This window comes from Physeter macrocephalus, chromosome 13 (assembly GCF_002837175.3).
Source record: "Physeter macrocephalus isolate SW-GA chromosome 13, ASM283717v5, whole genome shotgun sequence".
NCBI lineage: Eukaryota > Metazoa > Chordata > Mammalia > Artiodactyla > Physeteridae > Physeter > Physeter macrocephalus.
Window position 1 is genome coordinate 25,896,688 of NC_041226.1, and position 18,524 is coordinate 25,915,211.

Here is an 18,524-nt window from a genome sequence, read left to right on the forward strand (position 1 = left end):
TTAGTGCCCCGGTCCGGGAGGATCCCACATGCCACGGAGCGGCTGGGCCCGTGAGCCATGGCCGCTGAGCCTGCGCGTCCAGAGCCTGTGCTCCGCAATCGGAGAGGCCACAACAGTGAGAGGCCCACGTAAAGCAAAAAAAAAAAAAAAAAAAAAAAAAAAAAAAATACTTGTTACCTTTTCTCTGAAAGAACTGTTACTCAAAGTGCTTATTCTAGTACACTCCTTCCCCCAGAAAATGCCTCCAACCCTTTTATCCAGTTCTTGCCCACAAACAATGTAACTCCCTTGCTCTTCTTGTCATTTGTCTTCATTCAAGTAGGTACTTAAAGATTTTTTTACAATATACATATATATCTTGGAAGAAGAAAACAAGGATTCTTTGGAACAGAAAGTGTGTTGTTCTGTGTAAGCCTGTTGTTGATAAACCCAGTGGTTATCAGAGATCAGGACTGGATAGGAGAACTTCTCAGACTGATTCCCTGTTTCCCTCTAACCTGTTTTTGTTTATCTTGTCCTCTGTTTTTGTGGGTTTGTTTTTTTTTTTTAAGCAGAATAAAGCAATTGTTTGGCTCCTTCAACAAACTGGAAATATCACTTTCCAAAAGTAATCTAACGTTTTATCATCACCAGAATAATCCACTGGCTTGACTTATTATCTGGTAATAATTGCCATCAAACAAAAGATAAATCAGTAAGAAGCCTCCGACTTTGAAATTTATTCTCCCTGCTGCTTTAAATATAAACAAATCAGATATTGGACAGAAGCTCCAGTTTTAGCATTAAGTAGCCCGGTCACTAGATAAAACTCAACTAGTGTGTTTAAAAATAGGACAAAAAGCTAGAAATGGAGATTTTTAACTAGCAAGCATATGATTTTTAAATCACTAAATCGGATCTCCTATATGTTTCAGTTAATCTACCAACACTTTGCATGATTACTATTTTTGCCAGATTGATTTATTTTCCCTCTTAGTCTAGCCATCTTTCAGATTTAGAACTTTCAGGTTGATTGAGCAAAGGGAGTATCCTAAAAAAATTCATTGCATCTTGGTTTGTGTAAGTGTACCAGCCGGAGAATTTTATCACTCCCTCCGGGTGACTCAGAGCCCTTCAGGTCTGGCTGCCTGTTAAACTATTTCTCTTTATTTATGGTCTGTGTAATGTGAAGGAGAGCGAAAAGTTGGCCCTCGTGAGCATTCCCTAAACCTGCACATTGCTTTGCTTTTGCTCCAAACACTGACGTGAGTAGACTACCACAGACCAAAAGGTCACTTTGCCATTTTGTTCAGATTGAGAAATACTTTAGATAATTATCTGTCTTTTGTATCTAAGAAGAATAGGAGCAGGGGGAGGGAGTTGTTTCATTTCCTTGAATTTCCTTTGCTAGGCTGCATGGGGCTCTCTTGAAATTGTGAAACAGACTGGAGATGCCGCCCACCTCCAGAGCACATTGCTTCCAAGCGTGGCCCACCCATTTGCTGATAGGTTGCTGTTTCTGGAAATCCTTTGTTCTTACAAAGAGAGCTCACTTTATGCCCTGAGAGTCTACCTCAACGTGTATGAGGCCAATCTGTATAAATCAGATAATATTTCCTCCTCATCCATTTCAAAGGTTGCAAACATTTAGTGAAAGGCACACCGTGTGGTTCAGCTATGGGCTATGAGCTGGTGCCTTTAAGGTGCCTAGAGAATAGAAGAGGGAAAGCCACACATGGGAGAATAAGACTGTTGTGTCACAAAGGACAGTAAGGAGAAGGCTAGAGTGCAGTGAGAGCCCAGGGAAATGAGAGCAGCTTTTGTTTGGGAAATTTAGGAACGACTTCTAGAAGGTGTCATTTTCAGGATTACACTCCTCATGTCCAGATACCTGCAATTTGTCCAAATTATAGCTTTGGATTTCATTAATCTACCTTCCTTATCGTTTTTTTCACAACCAGCCTATCTCTCTCATACTTAATCATCTCCAGACAGATGGCTATATTCCACAAAACTTCTATTTAAAGGAACGTGTTTGGAAATTTTTAAATTCTGTTGACTTCTTTAAAAAGTCTTTTAAGCCTAATCTCCATAATGACTCTCATACAGTCCCTACTTTCTTCAAACTTCAAGCTACACTCCCCCATATTCTCAGACAATATTTCAGTCTTGTGCTTCTGAAAGAAAATAGAAGCGACCAGAATGCAGCTCCTCCAACTTCCCAGGCTCAGATGTACAAGCCCGCCCGCCTGCCCGTAGCTGTGCCAGGACCCCCGCCCGCTCCATCAAAGGCCGGTCTCTCCTCCCACCTTCACAGGCATTTTGCTCCATCCTTTGTCTCCTGCATTCTCTCTCCTTTCTGGATCCTTCCCATCAGTATTTAAACACGCTCTAGTGTTGTTCTAGACGCCACAGATCTCATTTGCTATCACGCTAATCGTGTGACTCTAATCCCTTTCACAGCAAAGCCTCTTAAGGGAACTTTCTACACACACAGACCTCCAGTCACTCACCTCTCCATCTAATGACTCCTGTCCCCTTCCCCCGCCTTCTACAGAATTGCCCTTGCTGGAGTACCAGCTAACCTCCACATTGTTGAATTCCATGGGTACCTTTCCAGTCACCATCTCTTTGGCCCTCACATGCATTGAACTCTGCACACTCTCTCTGTGTTGAAACCAAGTCTTGCCTTGGCTCCCATGATAACCACAGCCTCTTCCTGACTCCCCTTTGCCTCTCTTGTCTGCCCTTCTCAGTCTCTTTTGCTGATTTGTTTCTCTCCTGGGCCACTACCCTTTTCATTCTGAATGCTTTTTTTCAGGAAACTTCATTCACTTCCATGACTTCAGGTGGTTGGTGCTTGTAAAATATGCTAACAAATAAAATAGAGAAATGGTGGGAATTTATTAAAAAAGTAAAAAAAAAAATAGAGTTCTCCCTTTTCTTCTGTTTTTTAATAATTAATAATATGTCTCTACTGCATCATATATTTGAACAATATGCGTTTTGAAAGCATCTTTGCATAGATATAAACATGTTTCAAACTGGAAACGACACATGGGGGCCTCGCTGAGTACAGCTCCCTTCGTTCTGTAGATGCAGAAACTGAAATACAGAGATATTAAGTGCTTTTTCTAGAGTCACACAGCTGCTTTGTGTCTTATTTGAACCTCACAACAACTCCATGAGGGCATGTGCACTTCTTAACTATTTAAGAGATGAGAAAGCTGAGGTTCTGAGAGTTTGAATTTTGCCCATTTGCATAGCCCATAAGTAACAGAACTAGAACTCAGGTAACCTAGTTTCCAGGCTGCTGGCATGCTCCGTACTGCTTCTCTGCGTTCCTAGGATTGGTACAATTAAATTATATCCAAAATGAATTAAATTATATTTAAAAACTGAGACTGTCTTTAAAGAGAGAGAGGCAAGCACACAGCAACCACTGCAGCGTGGACCATTACAGCACGGCCTGATTATGAGGAAGAGTGAGAAGTTAGGAGGAATTTCACATGATAAAAACTCTAAGAGTTTATCGAAAGACTGAGGTAGATAGGTAGGGAGGTAGGCAGGTAGGTTGGTTTTTTAAATGTACCTGCTGATTACTGGTGAACTGATACCACAGTGATCAATGCATTTCTCCCTGATGTTCTTCAATAAGGGAGAATAAGTTTAGGAGTGATGACCCCTAACTTCTTCTTTGGTTATTGGGGTTTCCACATAAACCTCGGTGTGCTCTGATTAGCTCATTCTACTTCGACTTGGCAGAATGGGTGGGTTAAGGGATGAGGCATTTCATAAACCTCAATGAATATGCCTTTATGCAGGTAGATTGTACGGGGTGCTGTAGCAAGAGCTGTCTGAGCACAGACGAAGGTCTCTCCGTGTCAGCTGTCACCTAATCCCCTTGTGTCCAGCTCAGCACCCCTCCTGCTGTTCCTTCTGCCTGAAATCCCCAGCCTCCTGGACTGCCCACCTCTTTCTCTTCCTTCAAGATTCTTCTTGGGCATTGCCTCTTCCAGGAAGCTTTCCCTGATACTTGTCCCCCAGAAACTAACACAACATTGTAAATCAACTATACTTCTATATATATATATATATATATATATATATATATATATATATATATATATATATATATATATAAGATTAAGCTCACTTTCACTTTCCCATCCCTACTGTATGATACACAGTTAATATCTTCCTACTCCCACTATATGATTTACACATCCTCTCAATAAATTTGTACTGGAATTTTGATTAAACCAGTGTTCAGCGTTCATACTGTGATGAGTATCAACCAGATGAATCATGTAGTGTACTTAAATTACATTGCTGCCGGCCATGCCCCTTGATTTTCGGGTAAAGAAAGCTAAGAGGAGATAAGTAACTTTGGCCAAAACCGTTTCACCAGTTAGTACCAGAACCAAGATCAAAAGCCAGTCTTCTAATTTCCAGTAAAATGCTTTTTTCCATGACATCGAGCTGCCTCTCAAAAAAAATTTTTTAAGTTTAGTCTTAGTGAATCAATTTGAAGAAAAACCAGACTTTTACATGATTATATCAAAATATTCCTTACACTTAACTTTTTTTTTTTTTTTTTTTTTTTTGCGGTACGCGGGCCTCTCACTGCCGTGGCCTCTCCCGTCGCGGAGCACGGGCTCCGGACGCGCAGGCTCAGCGGCCACGGCTCACGGGCCCAGCCGCTCCGCGGCACGTGGGATCTTCCCGGACCGGGGCACGAACCCGCGTCCCCTGCATCGGCAGGCGGACCCTCAACCGCTGCGCCACCGGGGAAGCCCTACACTTAACTTTTATTTTACTCAAATTGATTTCCATGACAGCTCATATTTCCCATAAACTAGGATCAAAGTAAATGTAGATAAGGATCCCTGTGTAAAGAACTTAGAACCAGAAAGAATTTAGTCTGGTTTTTCACTTTGAAAATGAGTAAAACTAAGGCCCAGAGAGGTTGAATGATTTGCTCAGCATCACACAGCAAGTGAGGATCGGCAGGCGGACCCTCAACCGCTGCGCCACCAGGGAAGCCCTACACTTAACTTTTATTTTACTCAAATTGATTTCCATGACAGCTCATATTTACCATAAACTAGGATCAAAGTAAATGTAAATAAGGATCCCTGTGTAAAGAACTTAGAACCAGAAAGAATTTAGTCTGGTTTTTCACTTTGAAAATGAGTAAAACTAAGGCCCAGAGAGGTTGAATGATTTGCTCAGCATCACACAGCAAGTGAGGGGCCACACTGGGCTGAAATCCAGGCTTCAGCTGTCAGGCCAGTCCTCACTCTGCTGCGTACCCCCCTCCTCTGAAACACTACTTAATTCCTCTCAGGCACTTTCTTTCATTGAAAATCTGTCTCTTACAGATGCCTGACCTCATTCTCTATCTACATTAAACTTACTCATTGCTAGAAATGACATTAACGCGTCAGAGTAAGTCGGAAGTGGGGTATAAAGCATGTTTCTTAAAACCAGGGTTCTGATAAGCTACTGTGCTCGGCTGCACAACTAGAACACTACACTGTGTTAGCAACTGGGGTACATGATGTCAGTGGAAGGGGACAGGATGAAAACACTCCTAAGTGTCATACAGCATTAGAGTCACACCACAGAAGTCAGCACAGGCGCTGGGTGGACGCAGGGGAAGTCTGGCTGCCACTCGCTCACCCCACGTCAGCCCCAGGGTCCCAGGTTAATTTAGGGTCTCTGTACTTTGTCTTACGTTCTCTCCTCTTCCCTCCGATGACCCGTTTCATTGCCAGGTGGCCAGGTCACGGCCACACATACACAGCTTCCCATCTGGAGTCCTCAGACGGGCCCACAGAGCAAGCTGAGTGGGGTTGGGGCCCAGGGAGAGGAGGGGAGCCGCGAGGGACAAAATGCAGAGGGAACTCGCTGGGAGGGCAGCCGGGGCTCTGTCCTGTAAGCAGTGTGAGTTCCAGGGTGTAAACAGGAAACAGGCAGAGTCACACTGTTGAAGAAACTGGAGAACTCACACAAAAGAGAAAAATGACAAACTCACTTATGTTTTATTATATAAACCCCTCACCAATTACAATCATTCTAGGAATCGTTTGTGTCTAATTACCATGCAGCTCAATATCAATGATACATAACATAATTTGTGTCTTACAACTATGGCCTAAATGTCATTAAAAAGCTTTACCCTCTGGTATTTAGTGTTCTAAGTTTGTTGCTCACAAAGAGCCTTCACAATCTAAAATTAAAAGAATGTCTTGCAAAGCAAAACCCAATGGTATTCTTTTCTCCTCTCCCAAATTTCCTGCTTTCCAATTTGCCTCCTTCGGTTCCAGGAGAGCAGTTATCAGGCTTCCATATATTCTTGGTGGCATATACCCCGCTGGAGCCATTCTGCAGCTTTGGAATGGCCACAGAGACGGTGCCTGTCATGCAGCCGTTCACTTATTCACCACACATTTACTGAGCTTCTGCGATACGCAAAGACCAGGTGCTAAAGCTGATACGAAGGATAAGACCCAGTCCTGCCCTCTGGATGTTCACAGTATAGAACTGATGCCACTTTATATATGTGGCCACATTTTCCTACACAGCCCGTAGCACTGATTTTTATCACTTAAAGAAATACTTTCTTTAAAAATGTATGTGCATGTATGCATACAATAAATGCATACATTCTAGTTATTCAGTGTATGTATTTTGCCCACACTCTAAGTGGTGTTTTACACTCTCAGTCCATTTGAGCTAGTTCAGCAGCCTGGCAGGGTCCCTCACCCAGTGAGCTTAGAAGAACACAGAACCATAATTGCTCTCAGCGGGTGAGTGACATACCACATTCTCCAGAGCTCTGTGTATGTGCAGTGCATATAGCTTATTTCTCTATGGCCTCTCTTTATGCCAGTGTTTTGTATTCTGGTTAATAGTTTTGACTCATCATGGCTGTCAAAAAGTGTGGGAGACCAGGGGATAACGGGGGTGGGGGGGGAGATAAATTGGGAGATTGGGATTGACATATACACAATACTATATATAAACTGGATAACTAATAAGAACCTGCTGTATAGCACAGGGAACTCTACTCAATACTCTGTAATGACCTATATGAGAAAAGAATCAAAAACAAAAAAGGAATGGATATATGTTTATGTATAACTGATTCACTTTGCTGTACACCTGAAACTAACACAACATTGTAAATCCGCTATCCTCCAATAAAAATTGGGGGAAAAGAGTGTGGGAGAATGCTGGGCCTCCTGGAAGCAAAGGAAGACTGTCTTGCTCGATGTGAAAACACAGGTTTTACAAGAACTCCATGTGCCTTGAGGAAATGGTTGAGGAAACTCGGGGTAAACATCAGTAGACAATGACGTCATAAACATTTAGAGTCTGAGATGATGAACCAACAATGGTATGAAGAATAGCCGGAAGAAATGATGGCTGGTGACATACCCTGACTTTAGCATAAACAAAACGGAAAACCATTTGCCAACGTTTGATGATGGAAATACCTCTCCATGGGGAGGATGCTGTGATAACTTGTTCCGCACTGATTCAGTTAGCATTCCTATTTTCAGAAAAGAATTCCCCCACGCTAAATGTGTTTGCAAGGAGCTGTGCTCAGTGCTTTCAAGAATTTTTAGAACCTGGGTCTTATTAAAACCCCCTTTTGCTTCTCCCCACCCTAGTGGTAGGATGGCTTTTCTACCCACCCTTCCTTTTCCTAGCCACACTTAGCACCTCAGAGAATTCTGTTGACAGGGAAAACACAATAGTTTTAAAGACTGCCAAGTAGGTTTTGTGTCTGGGAGGACCGCAAGGGTTGGGTATGAGACTGAAATCACCTGGCCAGGAAATGCCAGGAGAGATCATTTAGCTTCAATAATAAAGCACGTGGCAGTAGATGTCTCTTGCCAGAGCCACCTTGTATATAACAAAACCCAAACATTTGCATACTCTGCCGTAGTAGAAGTGGCCTTGCATCACCAGCCTTTTCTTTGGCTTTGGAGGTCTCATGGCAGGGCTTGAATTTACTCTAGCGTTGAATGTTAACCTTTTGAAGTCTCTGGAAAATAAAAGAGGCAAAATAGAAAAGGTAGAATATATAAAGACCTGACAGTTTGCCCTGCGTCCAATGTCTCGGAATTTAATTAGCAGTTGTTTTGTGAGAACGCTTAGACTACTCAACGTGTCCAGTGGCAGCAGGAGGGGTGCTTGTCCGTGCCAGTAAACATGTCAATTATTTGTGGGTTTTTTAACCTGTGTTTTTGGCACTCACCTACACACAATGATAACAACATTTGTTTTCCCTTAAAGATTTGTTTGTACTTATACCATCTTAACCCATGACCTATTCTCTTGATTCCATTATCTACATTCTGTATCCTTAGATTTTCTGAAAGTCTTGTTCATCTTTTGTTCCTATTTCCATTTAAACAGAAGAAAGAGATGAATAAATAAAGACCTCTAAGTAAAGTGAGAGGTTGGGGGGTGGATGGATTCTGCAGCCGGACCGTTTTATTTTGCGCAGATATTCCAACAGCTCCGTCTGGACCAGAGAGCAGGAGAGAGGCAGCTACCCAGACAGCAGGGAGTCAGCCCTGGCCCGGCGGGTCCCCAGAAACTGAGCTGAGGTGGCGGTAGGGATCAGAGTCAAGCTGAGGCAGGTGCCAGATTAGGATTTAAGAAAGCAGCCGCATAGCACAGGGAGATCAGCTTGGTGCTTTGTGACCACCGAGAGGGGTGGGATAGGGAGGGTGGGAGGGAGGGAGACGCAAGAGGAAAGAGATATGGGAGATATGGGAACATATGTATATGTATAACTGATTCACTTTGTTGCAAAGCAGAAACTAACACACCATTGTAAAGCAATTATACTTCAATAAAGGTGTTAAAAAAAAAAAAAAAAGAACAACGCAGAGCCAATGGGGCCATGTGCTTCCCGCCTCTGTTAGAAGATGACGGTCTGCTGACCAATGGCTGAGCACTGCTGTGCTGTTCGCCAATTACGAGCTGGCAGGAAAGAGCAGGGAGAGTCCCAGCAGACAGCAGCCGACAGCTTCTCGTGGAGAGGATAGTACGCAGAAGATGAAACTCTTACATTCTGTTGCCAAGCTGCCTCTTACACATGCGTATAATACATATTTATTAAGCATCTATTATGTTCAAGGATGTAGGTATAAGCCACTGTGCCAACCTCTACTGTCCGATAATAAAAGGTAAAGTAAAATATTCATAAGTTGGTATTTTGCCCTCCTGTTAGCCCAAGTCTGTGAAATCTATAAAGCGTTGTTCATTTTCATCAGACCGGGGGGTTTTTGTTGCATAGTAACGGACTGAGTGAACAGAGTCATTCCAGTGAGGAAGATCTCCGTCAGAAACTATAAACACGGATAGAGAAATAACATAGGATACACAAAGGGACGTATTCCAGAACATCACATCAGATAGAGGAAGGAGGGTGTTTGCGGTCACGGTTTCAAATATTTTAAAATATTTACCAAGCACATCCCTTGTGCCAGAAAACAAAGTATGCCTCGTCTCTAGGAGTGTTCAAGCAAAAAGGGGGAGGGTAGACAGAATTAGGTTGAGTCTGGGGAGGTGGGCAAAAGGTCCCCTAAGTCAGGAGGGAGGGCTGCTGGTCGACTTGAAGAAGCCTATGAGAAAGAACAGGAGTCCTTTCTAAGCCAGAAGGCTCCACCCGCTCCATCAGGGCAAGCGCCGCTCTGGGACAAGCCACAGACCGTCCCTTCTACCTCTCACCCGTAACACCACAATCGCCTCATAGGCAGTTGTCTTCAGGGCCAGGGAACAGGCCTAGCGTGCCCCCCGCCAACCCCCTACCCTGTCCCCCACCTCAAACAAAGGAAAGAGGACCTTATTTCCCAATCAAGGGCACTTACAGTGTGAATGCCCTTTGGGTTAATTATTTAGTGCAAATGAATATCAGCTACACTATAATTTTTTAATATGAATGATCAAAAATCAGATCATCCCCTGCTTTTTAAGAACTAGGAGGGATTAAAGAGGGCAGGAAGTCATTGAGTATTTGAAAGCAAGTGTTGCCACCAGCCAGGGAAAAACTGAAGATAAATTACATACTTGATGGCTTTGCCAGAGATTCAAATTGGGACACATAGAAAGTGCCTACGGACAATGGTATTTTTGTCATGCGCTATCATTGTAGAAGCTGCATGTTGTTTATGAAAACTGGGTAAGGTTTTTTGTTTTGTTTTTTTTTTTGTTTGTTTTTTTTTTTTTTCTGGTATACGGGCCTCCCTCTGCCGCGGCCTCTCCCGTTGCGGAGCACAGGCTCCGGACGCGCAGGCCCAGCGGCCACGGCTCACGGGCCCAGCCGCTCCGCGGCACGCGGGATCCTCCCAGACCGGGGCGCGAACCCGGCTCCCCTGCATCGGCAGGCGGACGCGCAACCACTGCGCCACCAGGGAAGCCCTGTTTTGTTTTTTAACAAGCTGTCTTCCTACGAAAGACCATCATTCCTGGGGACATGTTATGCGACCTTCATTGTTATCTATGATAGAAATTTCTAACTTCCTATCATAGAATAAGAATAACCTCAGACAATAATCTTTTAGGCAGATGTATTCGGTACCTTATTATGGTCTGTATTACCCTGTGCTGTGACTTTGTTCCACTTTATAAAGCATCCTCCTGGAAGCAAAGATCCTGTTTCATGTTATCGCCATTATCTCAGTGAGTAGCAAATGTGCCATAAACATACACAGAAATGTTTGAATAAGAAAATGAATGAGTGAACGCATTGAATTGCCTGCTAATCATCAAATTGTAGGCAACTGTACTGATATTATTATGGCAATTTTCGATGTCAGAAAATGTAAAGCACATCTTCTGGAAGTAGGACATCCTCCAAAGATCAAGACCGTGGCTTCTGCCCTGCTGCCTCTCATTCATCCTGTAATGAATGAATCAATTAGTTTGCCTGCAGTAGATCCCAAGTAGCAGAAAACCCAACTCACAGTACTTTAAACTGAGGACATTTCTTATTTGCTGATGGAGAAGACCAGAAGCAAGTGACTCCATGGCTGGTTCAGCAGCTCAGCGGTGTCATCAGGGACATATAGCCTCCTCCATCCTCCCCTCTGCCACCTTCTTCTCATTGCCACATGGTCACCAGATGGAGACCACAGCACTAAGCATCACAGTCTCACTCCGTGTGCCAAGGCAGCAAGCGCATGTATGTTGCAGGGGAGGGGAGGGCGGTGCATCCAGGGCAATGAAAGAGCTCTTGACCTGAGAGGAAAATCTTTCCCAGAAACCTCCTGATTTTCTTACATCTCTGCTTGCCTACCTTCCCCTAGACCAATCACTGGCAGAGGGGAATGGGATGGCCGGGCTTCATCCCGGCTCACCGTGGTGCATCTGACTTCTGTTTAAAAAGGAGAAAGAGGGAGTGGACGTTGGGGAGGCAGCTAGAAGCGTCTGCTGTGCCACACCTAGTCTCCAGTTGGAAAATAAGAATAAGCTGTGCTGTCCGGTCAGTCCTCCAAGAACTAACTTTCCCTCCAAGATTGTATTCTGGCTATTTATGTCATTTCACTGATGGTTTTTAAAAATCATGAGTTTGAGGAGGAGCCTGAAATATATGGGCCTTGCCTAGAGTTACAGGGCTTTCGTGAGTCATGTCCCTTCCCTGCTCTGGCTTTGGGTTGCTTTACTCTGGGACATTTTTATGAGTTATAATTTACAAGCTCCATGTTTTTTCCATTTTGATTCATCTGAGAGAGGATAACAGTTCTTATGATTATAGCACGCTTATCTAAAAGGAAGTAGGTTGGGTCAGCTGTGAGAAACGCGTCAAAGGCCTTAGCATGTGCATCCATTTGCAACAACAGTTGTAAGAGTCCACACTGCTTTATGGTTTGGGAAAAACTTTGATCCATTTAAGTGAATACAGTAGGGTCTATTTCAGTAACTGGATTGACTCACTTGAGCTCTTTCTAGATGAAACCAACCCTCGAAGGAAATGCATTCCAAGTCCTTCACAACACATCCTTCAAAGAATTCAGCAGTTTATCAACTTTCTGAATGGCCAGAGGCTCTATAGCATCCTCTGTCCCTAGGAAACAAGCCTCCTCAAATAATGGGCCTTCCCTAGTATCTGTTCCAGTTTCTGTCCTGCGTTGGACTGTCCTAGACTTCCTGCCTTGTAACTTTTATGAGTCATTGTCAATTCACGTAAGAGACGCCCTATAATGCTTTGGAAACCTCTTGTCAGTGAGTTCCTCCCATCCACCTAGAGAAATAGACTCGTGTGAGTATAATGGCATTCATAAAATGACACAGAATTAGATAAACTCCCCAAATGCCTCGCTTTTAAGTAAGTATCCTTGGAATTTTATGGTATGTGTTTCTCTGGAATAAATCAGGTTTGGGCTGATGATTGTTTTTGTCAAGCATTTGTCAATTTTGAAACATCTCTAGACTCCCATTCGGGGTTGGTGTGGGGCTGACTTGTTGTTAGACACGCCATTCCCCAGCAGATGGCCTGGAAGACACACAGGTGGCAAAGAGCACACCAGTTCCTTTCTGCCCAGAACGTTCATAGCAAATTTTCTGCCTCCCTGAAGGCCCATTAGAGGTGTCTTTGCAATTTTAAGAGTGTGATTTTGGAGGTAGCTGAGGGGGGCTATTTGACAGGCTTTTTCTTTTGCCTTGTGCCGTCATTTTTAGTACTTCTTAAAAGGCTATTCTCTTACAGCAGAATAACTGAATTGTCGTGAAATGTCTGAAGGAGATTGATTTTTGATGAAAGTAAAGTTACTAGACACATAGGACTTTGCTTTCTATACCTCTTCTGAGGTTCTTTTATTTATTTATTCATTTATTTATTTGTTTATTCATTTATTTATTTGTTTTTATTGAAGTATAGTTGATTTACAATGTGTTAATTTCTGCTGTATAGCAAAGTGTCTCATTTATACATATATATACATTCTTTTTAATATTCTTTTCCATTATGGTTTATCTCAGGATATTGAATATAGTTCGTTGTGCTATACAGTAGGACCTTGTTGTTTATCCATTCTTTTATTTATTTTTCATAAATAGTATACACACACACATACCCTAGATTGAGGTAAAGTGTTCGGAACAGTTATTCCAATAATGCTGTCATTGCCCAGACCATTTTTGGAACTTCGTCTTTAAGAATTGGCCTATAGAAATATCACAACTCGTATGAAGCAAACTAGTCTCATTATTGTATAATTGTGCCTGGTTTTGACTAACATCCCTTATTTACCACATTTTGAATCGTTGAATCAGCTAGAACATGTCAATGTTAGGTGGAATGGAAGAAATTATTTAGTTGAACCCACTTAGTACAAAGCAAATTAGCAAATAGTTCATATCAGAAATCGGCTCCAAGTATCCTTTAGCTATTTATTAAAAATCAAATCTATTTTTAAAAGAATACAAAGTGGCCACCATTAAAGATATTCAAATAGAATCTGCTGTGGATTCTGCAGATCCTTCCAGAAACAGTCCAGAAGTGTTTTGAGCAGCATTATTGTAATAAATGTGTCTTTATGTATGAAAAATAAGCTTACCATCTTATTATAATAAACTTATTTCCATATGTAAGTTCCATTATGTTTGTTTAAAAAAAAATCAGTTAGGCTGTAGTCATAACTTTTATATAGATTTCTTAAAATGACAACAGAATAAAACTCTATCACAATTTTAAAATGTTTCTTGTTTTTCTCATTTCTCACGGAAAACATCTACAAGATACTGCTAAGATAACCAAACATTATTTCCCGGGCTGAGGCAAGCTTGTCCTTGTGCTGTGCTGTCTGATGAGATACCCGCTGGCTACATGTAATTTAAACTTAAATTTTAGTTAATTAAATAAAACTTAAAAATCACGTCCTCGAGTACTCAATAGCCACATTGGGCTAAAAGCTACCATGTTGGACATCTCAGGTATATATATTTCTATCAACACAGAAAATTTTCTTGGTTAGCGCTGGTCTAGAACTCTCATAGTCAGTATACATATTTTAATTTACTGATTATCTCTTACACTGCGTCTAGAAAAGCTGGAAAGTGGTGGCAAGTTTGGGGGACAGTATTTTAAATGCTTATTTGTTCTCTAAATGTTGCTAGCTATTCTGCGTAGCTTAATTTTTAAAAAGAAGAAAAAAATATTTTCACCCATTTTTTCGAGCATGATTATATGTGTGGAATTCATATCAACTGTCATGTCCTGGCTGTGAAATTTTAAAGTATGCTGAAGTTATGGCAAAAACTCTGTTAATGATGCCAAAGCTAAGGGTAGAAAGATCTGGTTAATTAAAATCTCTTTATGATGTCATAACATTTGAAATGAACTAGTCCGGACATAAGACGATGGAAGTTAGGTTGAATTCATTCTTAATAGCCATTTTATTTGCAAAGGCCTTAAATTATCTACCTATCTTCGTTAATCCTAACATCCAGAATGAAAAGTCCACTTACTAACAAGGATTGGGTCAGCTCTCAAGACTGACCTGGCATCATGCTACAGGTCTATTTGCAGGCTCTCCTGCTCCACTGTAAGCAATTTGAGGGCAGTGACCAATCCTGCATGGCTTTTGTTGGCCCCATGGTAGTTCAAATGAAGTCTTGCCAATACATTTCCCGTTAAGTGTTATTTGAACAAATAAATGAATGTTTGATCTGGTCTGCCTTGAAAATCATTATATTTGAGAGCAGGCTTATAGGGTACCTGGATGTGGCTGCTTCCGGTTCTTTTCATTGTGGAGTAATATCTACTGAGCTGACTGCTAGGATGGAATTCCTGCGTGGTTATCAGTCCTTTTGGTGAATCTGTGCCGAATTAAATTAGGGACCAATGAATGAGCCACAGGCTCTCTAAGAGGAAAGCTAGTGCTGCTTATTCTGTTTGATTTGCAGGAATAGTAAATCCAGTTTCAAAATCGAGATGAACTAGGAGAGCTATAAATACCATAATAAAATTAGAGTGGGTCCAAGAAATAAATAAGCAGTTTTCAGTGTCTGTGTGTATAACATATATATATCACTGAAGCACACGAAGATACATTTTCTGTTTTTCTTTTCCACATATTTCATATAAAGTGACATTTCTCTGAGGAATGGGATTTCTTGGAAAATTAAATAGGTAAATGTATATCTGCTGTGACTCGGCTGGACCAGCTGGGCAGTGATCCTTTTAAACTTGAGAGCTGTCTCAGTCAGTCTCTGGTGAGATCCATTTCCCCTGCTTCTGGTGGGTCTTGTTCTTTATGTAAATGCTCAAGGCAATACTCTGCGCTAGAAGAATTCTGAAGCTGTAACCCAGTCCAGCACCTTTTCTTTAAAGAATATTTTTTAAAATTAAATTTGTCTCCTTCCCAACTAAATGGATGTAAAATCCGGTGAAACTTTTGCCAGACACTAACAGCATCTGTTGTGGCCTGTGGCCTGAGGTTACGTAATACCTTAAGGACTTAGGGGGGAACAATTCTTCTTTCTGTCCTGCAGCTCCTGGTGTTGGTCACGGAGAATGATAATGTCTTATTTCTGCATTTTTAGATAACAATCCACAGAGAGAGCGGTGAAGACGTGAGTTCCCCCAAACACGGCAAGGAGGACCCAGACAACGTGCCGCATGTGGGCGGCAACACTTGGGCTGGCGGCACAGGTTCGTACGTAGCGCGGCATTCTCCTGGGTCAGGCTTCCAGAGACTTCGCAAGCCCAGGTGGACATCACAGCAGCCCCAAGAAGGCTCAGGAATCAGCCTGCCTTCTCTGTCTCCCCCGTTAGTCGGCTGGAGCGTGCCTTTGCCCTCTGTCCCAGCGTGACATCGAGACACGGAAGAACCCCGGCATTTGGAGTCCCGCAGACTCTGCTACCCTCTGACCTAAGACCGTTCTGGTCCTCCCAGGGTTGCTTCATCCATAAAAGGGGCATAATATTAACTGCCTCACGAGCTTGTGATGAGGATTCAATGAGATTAGGATTGTAAAGCGCTGAGCTCAAGACCTGGCCTGAAGAATGTATTCATTAAATGTGTTAATCCCCTCTTTGAAATTCCGTGCCTTTGGGAATCATGACAGAAATCGACAGTAAATTCTTTCTTGCCCAGCTGACGTTGAAAAGACATGGTCCTGGTCCTCCACATCTCAGAAGTGAGCATGTCGAGGATGCAGGGTTTGGAGATAAGAGCGGGGGTTGTGGTCTGAACCCATGACTGGGGTCCACTCCTTCCTCTTGGCTGCCCGACAAGAGCATTGTTCCCACAGCTGCTGCCTTCCTCTTTCCTCTGCGGCAGCTGGAGCAGACACATCTGCAGAGCCGCAGGAATAGGGCCAGACTGTGTGCGCACTGTCTGATCTTATCACGGCCGTGAGCGGCGCTGGCACGAGCTCTGTTCCTCGCCTTCCCTGAGGTTGGTCTGTGCCTCTTGGCCTTGACAGCCTCGGGAGGAAATGGGTTTCTGTGTTCGGACAATGCGCTATCCAATCGGCCTGTGGACTCCTTGCCTGCTCTGTTTATTCATCAAGCATCAGCTTGAAAGAAAGGATATTTTGAGAAATGTCCTTTGATCTGGAAGTCAGTGTCAAGCCAGCAAGATTTAATCCATGTGGAATGCATTGTGGGACGAGCTGGCCAGATGCAGGTTTCCCCGCAGCGGGCTCCTCTGGAGCGGACGTCCTCGCTTGTTATTCAGCTTGTGTCTACTGGCTCACATATCTGTCCAGGCTGAAGACCCTGCTTTTGCTTTCCCCAGCCTTTATTTTTCAATTTATCAAGGCTCTTCTGCTGCAAATTTTTTTTCTCTTTGTCACGCTCTTCCCCCCGAATTCTCTATGTTGAACTGAGCTCTGACCCAACAACTCATCTGATTCCTTCTTCGTCATCAGAACCCGTCCATTGCCTCTCTCCCCCTTATCTTAACAGATTTAGGATGTTCGAGGTTAACTTCAAGATTATACCTTGAAGTCTGGACTCTCTGGCAAGCATTTTCATTTAAGAAGTTCAAATTAAAGGCTCTTGGAAGTGGAGGACGTGAAGAACTCTGTCCTCACGCCCTCTCCAACCCCGTATGACTTTGCCAAGGGACCGTGCTTTCCCATGCTGTCCGTCACTCACCCCAGCCTCTAAACGGTTGCGGGTCCTTTCCTCGTTTCACCAAAAACAATGTCATCTCAGCGCCCTTGAACTTTTGAGCTCTAATTCATGACCCACCCATACCTCCAGGAGGAAGGGAGTCAGGTCCCAGAAACCTGACTCTGTATCTCATCATCACTGTCCAATTACCAGTCCCCTCCGCCTCCAGGCCGTCCACAAGTGACAGCCAGGAATCACACACATCCAAGACGGAATTTTCCACCAGGAATTTCTAAATAAAAATGAAAGAAGATGTGCTGGAATCAAACGATAAATATACTATAATTAATAGGCTGTTCTCATGGTATTTCCCAAAAGGAAATGACCTACCTGGACTTTGATAAGGGAAGCAGAGTATGCTGAGTTCTTGCTTTTAACTTATTACAACCACTTAAGGCTTCAAGGGAGAGAAGAAAATTGTAGCATAATTTAACCGAAGCCTAAAAGCTTTCAAAATGTCCACTTTATGAAACTTAGAAATGACCTCATGCTATGTGACTGGTCGTTGTGTAAATAATAGTAAGAGCAGTCACTTATAGGGCTCTTATTTTGTGCCATATACTGTTCTGAGCACTTTAGCCTCATGACGATCCCATGAAGTAAATAATATTAGTATCCCCATTTTACAGGTGATGAGACTGAGCTACAGAGAAGTTAAGGAACTTCCGTCAAGGACACATGACTAGTGCATCGGAACCAGGATGCAAACTCAGACAGTCTGACTTAACTATAGAATACTGTACTATATAATACTAGTATACGATACTCATCTATACTCTACTCTACTATACTATGATATAATATTCAATATTATGCTGCCCCTCCAATATTGGATTCCCTTCTAAGTTCCCAAGTTCTTTGTGAATGAACAAAAGAAACCGATTACTAGTATTTTAATCATCATAAAGCAGGGGTAATAAACTGGTAGCTCAGGGGCCAAATATGTAGCCAGTCTAGCCAATATATGTATTTTGGGGGTCAATGCAGTGTTTTAAAATAATATGAATTTGAATGTATTTAGACAAGGCAGGTCTTCTCTAGTTAGCCAAGTTCTCACCACTTCTTATAATATTACCTACCTAATCTTCTAGGCGTTTAATTTTACATTAAAAGTTATACAATAGTACATAATGCACATTTTCAAGCATGTAGACTTGGGTTTGTATTTAAAAACTGTCCTGAAGCTGGCAATGTTTATCTGTTGTATATTATTCTAAGCTCAAAGTTAGTATAATAATTGGCTTCTAATCTTGGCTCATCCACTGATATGAGGTCATGAGTAGGTGACTTAACCTCTCTGTGCATTATTTTTGTCATTTGCAAAACAGAGGAAACAGGATCGATAGCCTGGTCATCTTTCTTTTATTTTATTTTAAGGAAAAATGAGGTTACATGT

At 42.5% G+C, this 18,524-nt stretch overlaps 1 protein-coding gene across 5 annotated transcripts in view; it reads left to right on the top strand.

Moving 5' to 3' along the window:
* The window catches only part of VWA8 (von Willebrand factor A domain containing 8), a 365,312-nt gene that overhangs the window by 293,780 nt on the left and 53,008 nt on the right, over positions 1-18,524 (top strand). For all 5 annotated transcript variants that reach the window (XR_003682537.2, XM_028497346.2, XM_024125806.3 and 2 more), the window contains one exon: positions 15,550-15,658. Coding sequence is in view for 4 of the 5 variants with exons in the window: in XM_028497346.2 (XP_028353147.1) it covers positions 15,550-15,658 (109 nt within the window). In the remaining variant the exon portion in view is untranslated. The remainder of the gene's footprint in view (positions 1-15,549; positions 15,659-18,524) is intronic.